Source organism: Scheffersomyces spartinae (genome assembly GCF_019049425.1).
Source record: "Scheffersomyces spartinae strain ARV_011 chromosome Unknown scaffold_1, whole genome shotgun sequence".
Taxonomy (NCBI): Eukaryota; Fungi; Ascomycota; class Pichiomycetes; order Serinales; family Debaryomycetaceae; genus Lizanozyma; species Lizanozyma spartinae.
In genome coordinates this window covers 147,784-167,114 of record NW_025065048.1, presented here as the reverse complement: position 1 = coordinate 167,114, position 19,331 = coordinate 147,784, and the positions used below count along the sequence as shown (strand labels likewise).

Sequence of the window (19,331 nt, the reverse complement as noted above, 5' to 3'; positions counted from 1 at the left end):
GATGACCTAACAATATTTAAGATGGGTGTGCTTCACTTAACTGCATGTACAATTTTTTCACTCTACTCATCTCTCGTCGACCGACATTTTTTCCTGTACACTCGGTATCACCACAATGTCGCATTCTACTACGGCGCGACTTAGTTGTGACCAAATCGATCAGCCGAAAACTACTCCTATATTTATCGGAATCACAACTACTGCCACCTATTGTAAACACACTGTTATATATTTATCTGCGTATCCCGAGCCAATTTTATCTGTGGTTGTCTCCCAGCTGTTTACATTATGAGTTTTACACTGCGTATGTTATCACAAGACTTTACTTTGTTTTTCTTTTAGACGTATAAGATTCGACTAACAACAAATAGGCACCCCCACCTTTAAGGTACCATTGACAGCTGAGGAGAAGCAATTGTACTCCCAATTGTTTAAGGAATTAGATCCGGAAGCCAGCGGAGTGATTACCGGTAAAAAAGCAAGATCAACTTTTGAAAAGTCCGGGTTACCTCCAGCTATTCTTGGAAAGATATGGCAACTTGCTGATCCTAATGGTTTGGGTTTCTTGACACAATTTGGGTTCTGTTCCGCTATGAGATTGATTGGATACACTCAAGCTGGTCATCAACCAGCTCCTGGTTTATCTGAACAACCTGGTCCCTTACCTAAGTTTGTAGGCTTAACTGTGCCCTTGCAATCTCAAAATACAAGTGGTTCATTCATGCAATCACATTCATCTCCGGCTGCTGCAAATAATACTTCTCCTGCTATGACTCAGCAAAGCACTGCGGCCGTTCCTGTTCCAGTTTCTGCTCATGGAACTGGTACCCAAAATGCCCAGTTGGGTCCTGTTAGTCCTTCTGATTACGAAAGATTTAGTCAATTGTTCATCAGAACAGTAGGTTCACCGCAAGGAGAATTAAGTGGTGATGCAGCTAAGGACATTTTTGTAAAGGCTAGATTGCAAACTTCAACATTGGGAATTATTTGGAGTTTGGTAGATAGAGAAAATGCTGGTTCATTAAAAATGCCTTCTTTTATTCTTGCTATGCATTTGATTCAAGCATTATTGGGTGGTGCAATTCAACAATTACCTCAAATCATCCCGGACTACGTTTGGGCATCTGCTCAGGGCCAAGCAAGCGTACTGCAGCCACACATCGGAACCCGTCAATCGTCTCACAACTCAATTTCTTCACGTCTGTCAGTGATCCATCATCGTGACTCTTCAATTAGCTCTGAAGCACCTGGATCTTCTTGGGTCATTACTCCCTCTCTTCATTCTCAGTATGTGAACATATTTAACAGTTTGGACAAAGAAAAGAAGGGTTACTTGAATCCCGATGAAGTTGCTTCGTTTTTAATGACCTCTAAGTTGGACCAACAAGATTTGGCAACAGTTTGGGACTTGGCTGATATTCAGAATACAGGTATTTTCTCCATTGTTGAGTTCTCTGTTGCTTTATTCTTAGTGAACAAGAAGTTCACAGGAGAAAGCTTACCAAATGTGATTCCAGACTCATTACTTGAATCTGCTAAACAAGTTAAATCAAAGTTGGAGTCTAGACTGTCTACTTCAACCAGTATTCCTGAGAATCATCCAGGCACTACTTCACCACAGCGTCCTAAGTCTAACCTTGACGAATTGGCAGGTTTGTTTCACGAATCACCATCCTCTACTAAAGAGATTCCTCCTTTAATATCAAAGACTTCAAGTAGCGACTTGACTCATGTTACTCAGGAGGAATTACCAAAAGTCCGTAACAACATGACGGGTTCATTCAAGCCAACTTCAAGCTTTGGTATGAGCTTATTGAATCAACAACAATCTGGCTCTAAATCATCTCCTTCTGCCTCCAATACTAATACTCAAGGTGATTTGATATCTCATGCTGAAGTTCCTACGAATCCTCCAGCATTTGTTGCTGCTAATAGAACAAACTCAAACGTTCTGTCTGCGTCTGAATCTCCAGCTCCTCAAGCTAAATCTGTCAATTACGATGCATTAAGAGCTGTTCCCCCACCACCTCCACAAAAGAAACAGACGGCTATATCCCCCACCACTCTGTCGATTGCTCCTTCAAGAACAACTTCTGTTCGAGTACATGCACCAGCTCCACAAGGCATTCCTCAAGTAATGCCTGTTCCTGTGTCCAGAGAACCCTCTTATCAACAAGTTGCTCCAGAAAACAATGACCTTTTGGCAGATCCTGAAGTTTCAGGGCAATTGTCAAAAGCAACAGCTGACACTGCTAACTTATCAAACCAAATTAAATCTTTGAGCAATCAAACAACAATTTTGCACGATAAAAAGTCAAGAGCAGAAACAGAGCTTGCTAAAATTCTTGGTTTGAAGGGAGAAATTGAAGCCAAATTAAAGTCTTTGAAGGTTTCTTATGATCAAGAAGTATCCCAACTAGAACTTGTTGAGCAAAACTTGGCACAAGCAAAGGAAGAAGCAGAAGCATTGAGATCAGAAGCTTCAATTGCTGAAGCTAAGCAAAATTCGTTATCTGCCAAGTTGAACGAACAGCAATTACAATTGGAGGAAATGGAGAAGCAAAATAGTACTCTCAAGGAAAGATTAGGTGTTGTTAACGCTGAAATAGCTGAGAATGAAAAATTATTGACATCTCGTGAACAGGAGCACCAACAGTTTGCAAATAGCTTGAATGTCAAGAAATCCCAAGTCCAAGTGGCTGTGGTCCACAATGAAAAGTTCAAATCACAGCTTAAGGACCTTGAATTAAGCCACACACAGATGCAAGCTGAATTTGACAGTTTGGAAGAACAAAGACTTCGTGCTGAACATGAAAAGGAAGTCCTTGCTCAACAAAAGGCTGAGCTTGAAAAGAAAAAGCCAGCAGGACCTTCACCATCTATCACAAAGAAATCTCTTGGTCTTGTTGGAGGGTTGGCTGCTGGACTTGCAACCGGTATTGCTGCAACTACAGATTTGTTACACTCTGGTGAAAACGAAGACGAGAAAGAAAAGAAGGAAAAGCAAATAGCATCTCTTCAGCTGGCAGACGAAGGATTTGATGATGATTCTGCTCCTTCCGAAATTGTTGATGCTCAAAGAGAGGTTGGGGTCCAAGAAGACGTTGGGGTCCAAGAAGACGTTGGGGCCCAAGAAGAGGTTGGGCTTGAAAAGGAAAGTGGGTTGAGAAATGATGAACTACAATCTAAGGATATTCTGGAAACCGTTGGCGAACTAGAGGAACATACAAAACCAGCTACCCCAGTTGAAGACTTCACTGGGAATGATAAAAGCGTTGAATCGACTTCACGTGAACCAATTTCGAATGATAAAGAATTAGAAGAGAAATTCCCAGATTTAGCTATAGAAAGCAAGCCTACAATTCCTAAGACAACGGCAACAACCACTACAACTTTAGGATCTACAGTCACCGATTTTAAGAGTGAGAATGAGACCCCTATAACTTCACCTACTACTTCTGACTTCCAATTCCCACAAGGAGGTATGATGGGAATGCCTGGTGTTTTATTGGGTATTCAAAGAACGGAATCATTGACTTCAAGCGTTCAAAATAATGCAGCATTGTCGGTGAGAGATGATAATATTGAAGTTAGCGATCGAGAAACTGTTGGTGTAAATGAGATGGGAGAATTTAACAGAAATGTTGAGCCAGACTCATCAAACAATGAGGAATCTGTTGATGAAGATAAGATTTCATCTGGTATTGGATCCTTTGAAATAGTGAACCCTGAAGATACAAAGGAAGGTGACGGAGAATCAACATCTAAACATCACACTGGTATTGATGAAGAGTTTCCTCCAATTAAAGAGTTAGAATATGATGATGAGGACTCTTCATCATCTGATGATGACGGTAAATCTGAAAAGTTTGTAAATGCAGTTCAAGATCCTGCAGAGCATGTATCCGAAAGCACGGTTACAGAAACAACTAAATCTGAAGATATCGTTCCACCACCATCCAAACCATCGTTTGATGATTTTGATGATCAGTTTAATGATTTGGATCCAGCCACGCCAGATGTGAACACTACTACTACTAAAAAGGATGCATTTGATGAATTTGATGAATTTGCAGATTTAGAAGAGGCTCATGCTGAAACATCTAATGCTGCTGATGACTTTGAACCTGAAAAATCGTATGCCTTTGATGAAACATTTACCAATGAAGTCAATGCAACTGCGAAATCCAATGTTCCTGATTTTTCTACTCCTGGTAATACTAATATTAATAGTAATAATTCTGCTACTAGTGCAGCAGCCAATGATGAATGGGAACAATTATTTGCTGGATTTGGCAATGCTAATGTGGTTAATGAATCTGTTTCACCTCCATTTCCACCATCATTTGACCAAGCAATTAGCACTACAACAGCTGGTACACTTTCAAGCAACCAAGATTATGCGTTGAAGGAACTTGAAGGTATGGGTTTTGAGAGATCTGTTGCTCTTCTGGCTTTGGAGCAAGAACATTGGAACTTGGAAGCTGCCACAAATTATCTTCTTGATAATGTTTAGGGAGTTACTAATGTTTAGGGAGTTACTGACTGGCTGGTTAATGACTGACTAACTAATTTTGTTTTTATTTATAAATTGTAAATATATTTATATGATGTTTTTGAGTATTAACTGTTGAGAACACAATGGCATGTTGAACTCCTTTAGCTGTATGCTCCTTTCGGAATATACATTGTTAGCATTAACTGAGGTTAGTGCTTGATAACATTTTGCACCCATTGATAAAGAAATTTTCATCGGTGTGCTCGAACGTCCTTCGCACGACCACTCCAGTATTTTAGTGTCGGCGTCACTTGCTGTTAGAGGAAAATATGCGACCCCCGCAACTTCCACACAGGTCAGTGCCTCTTACTCGTCTGGCCCAGTGGATCGCTCGTGTGAGTCAGCTCATAACAACTAACAACAACATATGGAGTGACATAAAACAACGTTATAATGATATAATGTGACATGTCACATCTAAGTAACTGCTTGTAAATGTATACTACAATGATATTACTCTATAAATGTTACAAACCATATTGAAACCCTATTAGCAGCCAGCTGCTTATTACCCAGTATTAATAATGTTAACCAATATCACCTTAAACCGTTGGAACGTGTACCAAGCCATTATCCTTGTTGAAGGAGGTGATGACAAACTTAGTTTGTTGTTCCGAGAGTGACTTCTTTGGAACAGAAGTTTGCTTCTTAGCCACCTTAAACTGGTTACATCTAATCGGAGGTAAGACAATAGGCTTAATAAAGTCCTGACTAACTCTTCTGTAGCCATTTTGATACAGTTTGGGAGATGAGGTAGGAGATGGATAGATTGCAGCTGCCAAAGATACGGGTGATAAGGGAGGAGTTTTAAGTTGGAGTTGTTCTTCAATAGAAGGCAAACGAGGAGAAACTTCATAGTCATGTTTGTCGCCACAACACGATACGTTTTCTTCCCCTTGTTCAACTTTAACAATAGTTGGTTCTATTTTAATAGTAGTAGCAGCACCGGCTTTAACAGTGGCCATAGAAGTTGCTGCTTCAGGCCAACAACATTCTAAAAAGTTACGAGTACAAGCTTGACATTTACCATCAACTTTGTCTTCGTCACACTTCTTCTTTCTCTTACGACAAGTTAAACAGCCTGTTTTCGTTCTCTTATTAGTTGGTGTGCTCGAAGGCTTGGTGACAGCTATTTTGTTTAAATTCTTTTTGGGTGCAAGTGACTTAGAACCACCAGAAACACTCTTGGGCCGTATGGAAAAGTTCAACACTTGTTGGAAATCCTTATAGTTGGTCATCTTTAGGGCTATTTGCTAGTGGATAAGAAGGAAGAGTGAAAAGTTTTCAGGTATTAAAATTGTATAGGTTTTTGCCAGGGTTTATATTTAATGGCCTGCAAATTTAAGTCATCAAGGTAAACACCCCATTGGGAAACTGAGAACGGGTTTGGCGCGGTCGTCTCTTTCTTGTGATCGAAAATGGGAACTGACCACGAATTTCATTTGAAATTGGGAAACTCACACCGAAAACGCCATCAATTTTCTGTAAATGGAAGGAACTTTCACACTTTTCTTTCCTAACCAAACTGAAAAGCCTTGTTTTTCACGTGATATATCACAGGAATCTCACGTGTATATTTTCAACATATAATGTCTTCATCGGTGGTATTACAATTAGATCGAAACTGAATTATTCCATAATAAATTAATATTTGCTATATACAGTTATGGACAAGAATCACAGCTCGTCTTCCATAATTGGATTCGTCTAGTTGAATCATGTTGTCTCTAAAAATACATACGCCCCATTGAAAAGTTTGCTGGTACTGTTGTTAATTGATTCATTTAAATTTTATGTCTATGCTCCTTTGGAATATGCATAGGGGACCAAATACCTCTAACAGAGTCATTGATAGAAAGAACCTTGTGATTATATTTGAATAATTTGTTACCACTATTTTGTGAGTATTCTTTAAGCTTCTTCAATATTTCACCATCAGTATTATTCCGACATTCAATTTCCTTTACGGAATCATTATTATAATGGAATGTTAATCTTGGATGACCTTTTTGCTTTACGATATTAAACATTATTTCCCGATTTTCAAGGGCCAAGTTGTTTAACTTCCCATTGCTAAGTAATTGTCTAACACCATTTGATGATCCACCCCAGTTACAGTATTGAATGGTAATTTTGTAGCATGGCTTCACAAATGCTCCGACACCATTACGGGCAACAGATGGAATTGGAATACCTTTGATTGGCATATTGTCTTCTGAACGTTTTATACTCACAAGCAATTATTGCAAGTGTTTAATTACTGTTCTTGAGTTGAAAATTTTTAAAGTCTAAAAAAACAAAAATAAAATGGTATCACGTGATGTTATATTATTAACTTATACTTCTCTCGATGACATAGTTTTCAAGAGAGGTCCCTTGGCCCAGTTGGTTAAGGCGTGGTGCTAATAACGCCAAGATCGGCGGTTCGATCCCGCCAGGGACCATTCTTATCAATTCGGGGCATGTGGCGTAGTTGGTAGCGCGTTCGCTTAGCATGCGAAAGGTCTCCGGTTCGACTCCGGACTCGTCCAATTTTTTTTGTATTTCACTCCAAACTTTATATTAATCTCACTGCGGATTGTACTTATCAAGTAACTATAAGAACTAGCTGAACTTGGTAACCCTGGTGTATTTTTCACTTTAAATTGTTGGTATAACTCGGATCTATTAAATAATATTATTAAACTTTATTAAAGGATATTTTAAGAAAAGCACTATGGTACATAAAAGAAGTAAAAAATATTAATAACCCGTATAATAATCAAGTCTTCTTAACCTTGATAAATTTGTTTCTCCAGAACCCATCTTCACCCAAGACTTCTTTAGCTTCCAACTCGTAGCCTCCAAGTCTTGGTAATACTCGGGTCCACACAAACCAGTAGACAACACCAACACCGAAAATACCCCAAGTAACCACGGGGTGGATCCAATAAGGTAAATTTGTATAAACTTTTTGACCACCTGTAGGAGGAATATAAGGAGCAATAACCAAGTATAAAGATGAAAGAGTGAAGAACGCAATAACTGGAACAGTAGCACTGAATGGAGGATTCCATTCCTTTCTTCCTTTAAACTTTTGGTAGTGGATATACAATAAACCAGCACCCACGGCAATGTTAACCACATTTAATGGATAAGAAATCAAGTTCATAATAAAGGTATAAGCATCACCTGGAGGAGGAGCAACAATGGTTACAATACAAACAAGCCAATGTTGCATTAAGCCAAAGAAAGGAGTGTTGAAAGGTTTAGAAGTACCCCATAATCTTGATAAAGGTAAAGAACCTTCACGACCCAAAGCCTGGACAATTCTACCTTGAGAAAAGATAACCACAATGACATTGCCCAAAGCAGATAAGGCAACAAAAATTGAAGCAGCCTTTTCAGCTGAATCGCCAAAGGCATATTTGAAGAACGAAGCAGCCAAAATACGACCAGAACCTGCAATCTCTTCCTTTGGAACAACGGCAAAATAAGCAATGTTAACAAACATATAAATGATAGTTAACGAAAGGAAGGCAACTGGAGCAGCAACTTTTAAAATTTTGTTTGGGTTCTTAGCTTCACCTAACGCATAGTTGGCATTGGAATAACCAATGAAAGACCAGATAACATTATATAAGGCATTGACCACTCCAAATCCACTTGGGGAAGCACCGTCAAATGCATTTGTAAAGTTATTAGTTGGTTTGAAATTCTTAGTTTTGATACCTCCACCCAACGCGACCCAGCCAGTAACGGTAATGATCAACACAATGGCAAGTTTAAACACACCCAAGACGTTAGCTAAGAATAAACCAGTCTTCACATGAATAGCATTGATAAGGAATGCAAAAGTAATGACTCCTAACCCGATGGCTCTGGAGTTCCATTGGGTAACTTTAGTATCAGCAGCATTCAACAAGTATTCTCCGACGACAACTGAATTACCAGCAGCCCATCCAAGGAAGAAGGCATATGAACCATACATGGCGGTTACCATAAACTTTGGTTTCTTATAAATGTACTCCAAGTAGTTCTTTTCACCACCATTTTTTGGAATGGCTGTACCCAATTCCATATAAGTCAATAATCCTGTGAAGGCGATAATGGCACCCGCAGTCCACATTAAAAGGGAAGTACCCACTGATCCAGAAAGATTATAAATGCTTGATCCAGTAGCGAACACACCGGCCCCTAAAATACGATTGAAAATAAGGAAAGTAGCAGAGACTACCCCGATTTCTTTCTTGTTCTTATCCAAGGCAACCACTCTGAAGTCCTCAGAAGCAGAATCATATTCATAGATGTTGTTGTCTTCCTTGATATCAGACTCCTTACTAGAGGAGAAATGAGATGCTAGACCCATGATGATATTTTTGATGAACCACAAACACTAATTTACAGGTGGAGGCGTATGCTTAACCTTTTATATATAAAGATGAAAGAAAAAAGGTGAGTCGTTTAGGTGCTAGTGCTGGTGTTAGTGTCGGTGTCGGAGTGTGTCTGTGCAAGCACGTCACTATAATCACTAAGATTTTGAATCTTCATTGGCATCTCATTAGCTGCAAATAGAATGCATTTCGTAGTGTCTGAAAAGAAGAAATGCCGTTGCCTGATAGAACAATAACGCCACGGTTTTTGTCAGGATTTTCTTCTTATTGTTTTGTTTTGTCTGGAAAAATTACACGGCGAAAAAAAGTAACTACCAGAGAAATGCCCTTCCGTTTTCTTAATCCCGTGGTGTATATAAGATGTTTCATAGTATATATAGTGGAACTGCCATTTGGCCTCTCCAGAAAAGAAATAGAAATATCAGACACTAAAATAGTTGCAAATACCAAGCTTACATTTTCATACTGCTAACCTTACACTCAAGAGTCCGGATAACACCCCAAACATTTCTAAGACAATTGCTGTTCAATGGTGAGAACCCTTGTAATGGCATGCGTATTGTGATTGCATATTGGGTTATTTTTTGTTTATGACATGCGTCCTTTTAAGCATCTGATGAATTATTCAACTAGTTATACTAAAATTTTATCCTATCAACAGAGCCTAAATGCTAGTGCCGTGCATTATAAAAGCTTTTGTAGATTCTTAAGAAACATCGTCTTTCGGATAAATTGTCCCCAGGTCACGTGAAATTGCAATTGCTGCAAAAGAAGCAGACATTTTAAACTTCCAAGGCATTTGATCCAAAATAATAAACCAAAACCACACTTTTTCTGTTTGTGGTAGCGCCGGAAGTCGTATTATTGTATTATTGAAATGCAGTATCTCTAACTAAACAATTGTAACAATCAAATCCATCTCAATTGTCCAAACATATACTACCATTGCTTAACTGTGGCAACCCCCTTTTCAGCCACACCATAGTGTCAAGAAATAATGTGTTTGTGGTAAATGTTCACCATTTCTCCAAGATAACGTTCGCTCCATTGCATCGCGTGACTGTTTAAAAGCACCTATGGCAACACCTGCTGTGGCTGGCTGCGAAAAAGTGACAACTGCCGTAACATAACCTTCGATAGTCGTAGCCGTAGCTTTACTTCGGAAAATTGAATTCAATGTATATTTTTTTATGTACAATATGTTCTAAGTAAGGACGATGAAGTGAATGTAAACGATTATTGGTTCTTAATGGCTGCTTCAATTTGTGACTTTGCTTTTTCCAAAGCAGCTTCTGAACCAGTTAAAAAGACAAATTGGTTGTACTTATCCTTTGCTCTTGGAACATGAATAAAACAGTTGGACTTAGCTCTGATTTGGTTAATGGTAGAACCTCCACTACCAACGATCTTAGAAAAGACTGAAGGGTTGCTACTGTAGAAGAAACCCTTTGAAGTGGCTTCTTGAGCTCTTGCTAAACGTTCAGCAATGAACTCAGCTGCCTTGGAAGTATCTTCTTCACTACCAATCAAACGCCATGGGATGGTACTTCCTTCACCATTTTCAGCTTGGTCTTGTTCTTCTTTTTCGGTGATAATAGTAAATTTGGTTCCATTATCGCCAACAGCAGATTCTGGTGGCGAAGAAGGTGCAGCAGAATTCAATTTACTGGCAGTACGTGTTAAGTTCCCGTGCTTGACAATAACATGAAAATCCGTTTCAATCTTTTTCAAAATAGCACCACGTTCACTAACTAGTTGATGATATTTGGTAGGAACTTCAACGACACGATTCCATTCATCTTTAGTAAGTTCTAATAACTTTGCTCTCAATTTTTCAATTCTTTCAGGCAATCCAGTAACATCAATAATGTTACTGGAAGATGCTTGCTGAGGAACCCTAATTCTAACGTTGAATTCATTTTCTAATGCATGACGAACTGATCCAGCAGGTCCAATGATCAAACCATGTCTTTCCTTAGCAATTTCAATTCCTTCAGTAATCACAGCTTCTCTTTCTTCAACAATCTTGGTAATTTGTTCAATCACCTTATCAACAATCTTCTTGTCACCAACAACTGTGATCTCATCAGATCCACTGCCCTCGGCAGGAAAGTTGATTAAACGGTTGAACTTAGGACCACTCAAGTGAGCACCACCAGCATTTTCAATGATTTCGCGTCTGGTTTGACCTCCAGTACCAATTAAGGCACGGAAATGTTTAGGATCAACATTGATTGTCTTTTCAATCAAGTTTTCTTGTTCACTAACAATCTCGTTAATTTTGTCAGTGGCTTCCTTCAATGCGGTACGAGAACCAGTCAATTCAACTTCTGCATAGCCTAACTTAGCTTCAGCTTCATCATCTCTATGGAAATCAAATTCAACACCAGTTCCATCAGCAATATCCTTGATGTTAGAACCACCCTTACCCAAAACAAGAGCAATAGCCTTAACAGGGATTTGAATGGTCTTCTTGAAACCATTCTCCTTTTCGTATTGATACAAATCCTTCAACTCTTCTTCAGCCTTAGAAACCCCCTTGGAAGCACCCTTGATAGTGATTTCATCCTTAGACTTAGGAGCATCAGCACCACCACCGTTAGACTCACTGGGGAATCTAATCTTAACGTTATACTTATCTTGCAATCTATTCACATAGGAGAACTTGGGTCCTGCAAGTCTTCTATGGAATTGCTGTTCAATTCTTAATCTGACAATTGTTTCGTCTGCCAATTTCTTTGACAACAGTTGCAATTTTGCCTTGCATGCTTCAACATTAGCTTTAATACCAGTAATTACAATCTCGCTCTTGGCACTTTGGTCATTGGAATCAGCCTTGGCACCATCAAATCCTTCAACGTCAATCTTGACGTCGTAGTCACTACGGATGCTGTTCAAGTTGGCACCACTCTTACCAATAACTCTAGGAACAACAAATGAAGGGATATGTATAGTTGTTGAAAATGAGTCACCATGTTCTTTGTTGTCAGCGATAGCAGCAGCAAATAATTTTTGAATTGTAGCAACATCACTCTTGAATCCAATGACAGAGACACTGTTATTCTTTCTGGTGACCTTAACAGATTGAGAGTCAACGGCACCTACAATAGCATCAATGGTAGAGGGTGGGAAGTAAAGTTGACTTTCAGAAGGAATAGCAATTTCAACTGTGCTCAAATCCTTAGAGAACTTTCTTAAACTGTCCAATGCTTCGTTTACAACTGATAAACCAGCACTTCCATCAGCTGGCTCTTCAGACTCTACAAAATCATCCTGATCCTGTTCATTAGATTGCTCTTCAACATCAGCAAACAAAGTGATTCTGGAGCCCAAGACAACATAAGAAACTTTATTGGCAGCAGCTACTTCATCAATGGTTTCAGGAACACGAGGAATCAAAAACTTGTCAATGTCCTCAACCACCAAAGTAGAAGAAGGAAGAATTTTGTTAACAGTGTGGACAATGCTTCTTCTGGTAGCCTTTGTTTGTTCATCTTCATTATTCTTAAAAATGATTTCAATTGGAACAGACAAAATCTCGTCATTACTCAAATCAGCATTATCTGGTGCATTCACAGTAACCTTGTTTGTTTTAGCAATTTCGTCAAAGATACCCTTCTTCTTCAAAAGAGCAGCTACAGATTTGACATGGTTTAAGTTACCCTTGTGGGCTTTAGACATTTCCAAAACTTCAACCTTGTATTGAGAAGTGTGTTGTCTAGCCTTTTCCTTAGCCAGGGCAATTTTCTTCTTTTCACCAAGAAACTTGACATTCATAGAACCGTCAGTAGGTAACTTGATCAAAACATTTTCTTCTTCTAAAATAGATTCAATTGGGAGGAACTTGTGTTTGACTTGAGGAATCTTGACTTCTTCCACAACAACTTTCAGTTCGTATTCAGATAAGATACGTTTAATTTCCTTCTTTGCGGCATAAACTGGTTTACGAGGACCAGAAATAGCAACATTAGAAAAGAGTGAGTTGAAAGCTGGAATGGAAATGTCAATGGCAGGGTTGGCAGCGATAACATCTTTACATAATTCTTGAGCAAATGGCTTAACAATTTCTTCAACAGCAATAGTAGCAATAGTGTTTTTAGTAGAGCCATCAACAATGGCAAGAATTGAGGCTTCAGCAGCCTTAACACCTTCAACATCACCTTTAATAGTGATGGCAACAAGGTTACATGAGTCTTCATCATCAGAATCTTCAGCTAATTCTGGTTGATACACAACTTCCGAGTCAATATCAATGCGAACGCTATTGGAATCAATGATAGGACGTAAATTCTTACCACCTGGACCAATGATAGCAGCTCTAGCCTTTGAAGGGACATAAATCTGTTTGGTCAGAGGACTGGTCAAATTACGAACAATCAGTCTCTTTGCTTGTTTGACATCGTCAGGCTTACCAGAAACAACAAAACTTCTAATTCTTGCTTGTTGGGAAAAGTTTGTATCAATTTTTGTGTTTGTTTCAGCCTTAATGGTAGCCAAAAGTTTCTTCAACTCTGGAGAAGAAAGGGAAACCAAATTTTCAGCATTGAGGGAGAAAGCCTGTTGGATGGTGGAAGACTTGAAAAGAGGTGATGGGGATCCCTTACGAGAAGAAGACGCAGAAGTAGAAAGAGCAGGAGCTTGAGAAACAGCTGGAGTGGATACCTTCATTGATGGTCCCCAAACTGGAGTCGCTGGGCCACTTGCAGACGAACCACCCAAGGTAGGGAAAGCTGATTCATCAGCAATAGAAGGAGCAGGGGTAGATCTATTAGTAGAATAGATTGATGAAACAGTTGATTCAGCATCATCAAATTCGTCTTCATCAATATAAGAAGTTGTTACTGGTTCAGAGTCAAGAATCAACCCATTAACACGAGCAGCAATAATTTCAGCAGGAGTAGACATAACCGATTAGGATCAATGCTATTGAAAGCAGCGGGAGATTACAGGAATAAGGGGGAAGTAGTACCACGTTTGGTGATAAGAACCAATGATGGAGAGTCAGAAGAAAAGAGAAAAGAAAAGAAGAAAAGAAATTTGATTCAACAACTCTGTCAGCCATTGTCTTAGTCCAATTTTTCACCAACACTCTAACGGTCTTTTGGTTGAACACGTATATACAAGTGATTGGGACTGCATATTGTAGCGAAAAATACGATAATGAAAAAAGGGTACATAAGCAAGTTGGATCAGACTAGTGAGCGTACTGTATGGTATTCGGGGATTTGCATGTAATGACTGATACTATTAATCAGATGGAATAACTTATACTGGTATATATATAGTTTGAGTAGAATTGAAGGCTGTCTTTTCAATATAATAAACTTGTTTCATTGCGTGTATATTTCCAGGGCCCTGGTCGTGTGATAACCACGATTACCAGTTTGATGAAACTATTAAAGTGTTAATTGTAAAAGTAGTTATCTTTAGCTCTACATTTTTGAAAAAAAAAAGTCTAAATATCTGCAATTGCATGATATTAGAGAGCTATGGCCATGTTTCATTGTTTTTGTGATTATATGTCACTTGATTTGTTTTTGGCAATTGCTGCAAAAAGAAGACATTTCCAGCTAAATGTAGTCTAAGGACTTCCAAAATACACTATGTTAAATTTTACATTCTGCAATTTGATTTTGAAAGCATCCGACCAACAACTGTACACTAACAATTCTAATATCGCATGACATATTATTCCCCAATCGCGCTATGAAGGAAGGCTTGAGTTTTGCATTATTATGGTAAAGCATGGGCTGTAATTTATAGAATATCGTATTAAGGTTATGCGTATGTCAATGTTCACAGTTTGCATCTACAGCTCAAAGACGGTTTCTCGTCTTTGCAGATTTGGTGTTTTTACCTTTACATGTAAGTGTTGATTGAATACTTACTTTCTACAAAGGTGCAAATCAATGTATAGATAATCGGATTGAACTACTGAACCACCAATCGTTCCCAGCTTCAAATTAATCAGCAAGCATCATTTGCGGTATCCAATAAGCACTTTGTCTTTCTGTCGTTATTTACTTGAAATACTTGAATCTGTTTTCACTAGTATTTCACATTGCAATCTGCTTATATTTTGTCATTCTGGTCGCTTTACTCCCTGGATGGTTGTACTTGTGCTTATCGAATTTTGGTTAAGGATTTCTCGTGAAAGAAATCCCATAGTAGGAGTAATTTAATATTGTATAACGTCAAATACGCTTGTATTGATTATCTTTTGAACGAAAGTAACTAAAGTGGTTCAGATTTTAACCAAGTTATCCAAATTTTTGGGATCTGATTCAGATTTTCATAGTCCTTTATCAAGTAATCAAAGCATGATGCTTTTGTTAGTTTCTATCACCTTTAGGAAGGAGTATTCTCCAGGTACTCAAAAATTTTCTTTTGAAGTCTGGTTTCGAGCCCCCAGTTAATTTATGAAGCTTTCAAATAGTTTACTTCCTTCATAGCTACCATACCTGAGAAATAGTTTGCTGTAATCTTGAGGAGCCATTGCTTAAAATATCTTCCACTAGTGGCGCCAATTGCATATGTTTTATCATAATAGCGAACTTCAGTTTATGACACTTAGCCCATCTTGGGTCAAATACTTGATCTTCAGAATGTGAATTTGCAACCTACATAAAGTTGCAGCCTATGTGAATGGCAGACTACTTGAAGTTTTAACTTAATCAATAGTCATGTACCACTCAATGAGGGCACAAAAATGATGCCAATTCACAGTTGTGGTATATCACTATAAAATCCTTAATGGATAATAGGGGTATTAAGGAGTAACTTCTTATAACATAGAGCTGCCTCTTAAATGGTGCAAAAGGAGAAAGCAAGCAAACAAGAATAACAAAAATACAATAATCCGATTTCCAGGCCTCTGGAGTATCTAATAATAGATGATATAAAGCCCAGTACTCCAAAATGAGTTATTGGAAGGAATAGGTTGGTACACCCAGGGTTAGACAAGAACACCTATACTTAGTTGAGCATCACAAATCACGTGACATTATTTGGGTTACAATGGATTCTTTTATCTAATCTTTTTCTCTTCTACACACATTAATAAAAGACAATTTATAATCATATTTATTTATGTATTTCAAGCAAAAGCGGGATAAATCAGAAGGTTTCGTATAGCAATTCTGTAAGACGATATTCTTCATTGGCTTCTTCAATATCTTGCCAATTTCCAATGAAATCATCTCCACGCACTATACCAGGTAATGTTTTCCCTTTGGAGTAGGTTCTCCAGATCTTCTTTGCAGCCTCATCAGTTCCTAAATCACGGAGTTCGTACTTAATCTGATTGGCATTCAAAATTGTAACCAACCGATTGGTACGAGGCATAATTTGCATTCCTCCTGCTAAAGATGTGTAGATGTAAACTGGCTGAGATTCCAAGTGAGCACGAAGTTCTTCAGGATTCACTTCCATATTCTCAAGATCAAAATCATCTGTGTCCTCGGCCTTGGAAGATTTGCTGGTTGGCTGATCTTCTTCCTTCTTAATTTTCTCTAATGCCTTTTCAGCTTCTGGAGTAACTTCAACATGGGCTTGTTTTGGATTCTCATCTAAAGCTTCATCAGACTTAAATGATCCAGGAATATCCAAATCTTCAGCATCAACCTTGTTTTGAGATTCTTTAGATATGGCTTTATCACCTAGCGCAGTGTTATTCAATTCTTCGGATTCTTCATCAGCTGCTGGCTTCGATTCACGATCTACGGAATTAATTAAACTCGCCTCCTTTGAATTAGTTAAACTTGAATCTTCATTAGCTTCAGTTAAACTCGCATTTTCTTTGGAATTGGTTAAACTCGCTTCCGTAGAATTAGTTAAATTCGCATCTTCCATAGAATTAGTCAAACTCGTGTCTTCTTTGGAATTAGTTAAACTCGCATCTTCCTTAAAATTAGTTAAACTTGCCTTCTTATTACTAGTCAAACTCGCCCTTTGATCAGCAGCTGAATCCTTAGTTAACACATTTTCAACCAAGGAATCTAATTGGTCAATAGTGGAATATGGGTCATCTGAGATCAAAGCACCTTCAGCAACCAACTCTTTCAGAGTAGCATCATCTTTGCTAACATTAACATTGGCTTGTCTAGACCTAGAACGAGAAATAGAACGTAAGTATTGCACACTTGAAGTGAGTCTCTCAGTTGCTAAATCGCTGCTATAGTTGGGAACAGGGGTATCAACGTTGTAATTAGTATAATCACCTGTTGTGACCAAAGAGGGATCACGCAACAATTGAGTCTGGATAGTACCTTGGGTTGCTAATTCCTTTTCAGCGGCAGCAATCAGCTCTCCCATAGTTGGACGAGAAGCTCTTGATCTACGATCATCATCATCTTCATCGTCTCCATTATCAACTTTTCTAGAAGTGGAAGCTGAAGATTCCAGAGTTTCTTTAGTTGATGCAGCTACTTCGTCTTCACGAACTGAAATAGTTTCATCAGTGAAGTCTGCAGGTAACTCATATTTAGATGGTTCCTCGAGGTGAGTCAGCTTGTAGGAGTCTCCACGAGCCAAGTGAGGTCTAATGCTAGATCTTGATCTGGATCTTTCTTGGGCTGCAGCTGAAGGCTGAGTAACAGCATGTGGAGTTGCAGGTGGGTTCTGAGATCTTGATCTTGATCTTGATCTAACAGATTCCGAATGAGTAACTGGAGTGGAATCAGTGTAAAAGTACGGAGAATGAATTGAATCATGATTCAAACTAGACAAATTCTGTTGCTTTCTCTTGGAGGTGGACAGTGTGTCTGAAGCAGGTGAAGATACGGCCAGTTTGCGGAATGAATCATTGGTTGGAGTTTTCAAATCTGTTGAATCTGACACTGAACCGTCAGTGGGTAAACGGTGAGGATCATGTGATTGAATATTTGCCAACAAATCAGCGTGATCAGTGATTTCGTGTTCCAATTGGTATTCTGACAAGTTAGGAGTAGAAAAGTCACCACTTTGCTTATAGAATGGTTTCTTTTGAGACGAGTCAGATTCAACAGCGATAGTGGCTACAGCACTATCACTAACACTATTGTTAGCGATTGGTGCTGGTATGGGCAACGTACCATCGGATTCCTTCTCTGGAGCGATTCCTTCCAGAAGTTCAGAGATAGCCTTCTTGTCATCAACATGGGAAGCGGGTTTCTTTGAGAATTCCGATTTGATAACGTTACCATTTGTATCCAAATAGGAGTCAAAGTTTTCTTCTGAGCCCAAAAGAGCACCTTCGTTAATCAAATTATCCAACGAGGCAGTCAACTTATCGATTGATGTAGGAACACTGCTGTGAGCAACACATTGAGCCAGCTTGTTGGGATTTGACTTTTCAGGGTGAATATAATTTTGGTGAGCGGAATCATCAGCTGATCTCAAGGAAGCTCCTACTAAAGATGGTGCAGACAACTTTTCTGCCTTCTCCAATTGTTCTTCAAAATCCATTATAGCTTCTAAGGGGGGTTAGGTCAAAGGTGTACTATACTAACTTGGTAGAGAGTATGGGGGTGGTAAGATCGACGTATATTTATTGCTCGTTGGCAATTGTGGGGGAATTGATTTTCGACAGTGCGAATTTGGTGGTGGTGGACGTAAGGAAAGATAAAGATAAAAAGGAGGACCCCGAAATTAAGTCCTACGGAGAGAGAAAGAGAGTAAATATATATGATTATGATAATCTCACAATAAGCTCACGATCAGCCCATCATCGACTTATCATATCATTGCAGAAGAAAGTATCGATCGGGGTCCATACTAAATTGGCATTTGCATGATAATTGGATGATATCACATACATTGCTAATGGGTTAAGGGGAGTTTGCATTTTTCATGATTTTGAAAAGCTTACTGTAGCAAAATAAGTCACTTGTCATACAGAGATCAACATATGTATACGCCTGTTGATCTGTTTCACCTATAAATGTATACATATTGTACGCAAGTAGGCCAAACCCTTTGCGATTACCAATGGTAGCGCAGCATAACGACTAATGTGTGATGCTACACCCACAACTTCCTAAGAACCTAATTTACACAGTAATTAAGACATATATGAGTTACCCAACATGTAAACCAACTGCGTGCTTGTTACCAACTAGCATAATCCTACTTGTACCGTAATGTTTTTTCTTTCAAACACTTTGATATGCCAGCATCTCGATATCGCTATACTTATCAAAGCAATTACTACTTTATATTTATACCTTGACATAGAGTGTATATGGAACTAATAGAGTCATGTCATCGAAGGTTAGTTTGCTTAAATATTTTGGTAACTAGGTAATCCGTTTGCTCCATTTTTTATTGTATGGAGAACTCATTACCTACGCCTCGAAATGGGTCAGCCTGTATGGGGAAAGGTGGATCCAGTTTGACTTATTGTCCTGGATTATACCGTGAAT

The 19,331-nt window shown here is 38.7% G+C and overlaps 6 protein-coding genes and 2 non-coding genes across 8 annotated transcripts; 3 read left to right on the top strand and 5 right to left on the bottom strand.

Moving 5' to 3' along the window:
• Positions 1-288: 288 nt before the first annotated feature.
• CTA3 (Cta3p) lies at positions 289-4,516 on the top strand (the record flags this gene model as incomplete). Its single annotated transcript, XM_043190928.1, has 2 exons — positions 289-292; positions 372-4,516. The coding sequence occupies 2 exons, from the start codon at positions 289-291 to the stop codon at positions 4,514-4,516; spliced, it is 4,149 nt and encodes a 1,382-aa protein (XP_043051605.1).
• Positions 4,517-5,100: 584 nt separating this feature from the next.
• On the bottom strand, positions 5,101-5,796 carry ZCF3 (Zcf3p; the record flags this gene model as incomplete). Its single annotated transcript, XM_043190927.1, has 1 exon — positions 5,101-5,796. The coding sequence occupies one exon, from the start codon at positions 5,794-5,796 to the stop codon at positions 5,101-5,103; it is 696 nt and encodes a 231-aa protein (XP_043051604.1).
• Positions 5,797-6,342: 546 nt separating this feature from the next.
• Positions 6,343-6,765, bottom strand: MRPL51 (mitochondrial 54S ribosomal protein mL43; the record flags this gene model as incomplete). Its single annotated transcript, XM_043190926.1, has 1 exon — positions 6,343-6,765. The coding sequence occupies one exon, from the start codon at positions 6,763-6,765 to the stop codon at positions 6,343-6,345; it is 423 nt and encodes a 140-aa protein (XP_043051603.1).
• Positions 6,766-6,928: 163 nt separating this feature from the next.
• On the top strand, positions 6,929-7,002 carry KQ657_000068. The gene has a single exon. It is a non-coding gene; the product is annotated as a tRNA-Ile (tRNA).
• A 14-nt stretch (positions 7,003-7,016) lies between these two features.
• On the top strand, positions 7,017-7,089 carry KQ657_000067. The gene has a single exon. It is a non-coding gene; the product is annotated as a tRNA-Ala (tRNA).
• Positions 7,090-7,319: 230 nt separating this feature from the next.
• On the bottom strand, positions 7,320-8,906 carry MUP1 (Mup1p; the record flags this gene model as incomplete). The annotated part of the gene is made up of 1 exon (XM_043190925.1): positions 7,320-8,906. One exon carries the CDS (start codon positions 8,904-8,906, stop codon positions 7,320-7,322), a length of 1,587 nt encoding a protein of 528 aa, XP_043051602.1.
• A 1,261-nt stretch (positions 8,907-10,167) lies between these two features.
• KQ657_000065 (uncharacterized protein) lies at positions 10,168-13,836 on the bottom strand (the record flags this gene model as incomplete). Its single annotated transcript, XM_043190924.1, has 1 exon — positions 10,168-13,836. The coding sequence occupies one exon, from the start codon at positions 13,834-13,836 to the stop codon at positions 10,168-10,170; it is 3,669 nt and encodes a 1,222-aa protein (XP_043051601.1).
• Positions 13,837-16,047: 2,211 nt separating this feature from the next.
• On the bottom strand, positions 16,048-18,375 carry KQ657_000064 (uncharacterized protein; the record flags this gene model as incomplete). The annotated part of the gene is made up of 1 exon (XM_043190923.1): positions 16,048-18,375. One exon carries the CDS (start codon positions 18,373-18,375, stop codon positions 16,048-16,050), a length of 2,328 nt encoding a protein of 775 aa, XP_043051600.1.
• Between the last annotated feature and the right edge of the window lie 956 nt (positions 18,376-19,331).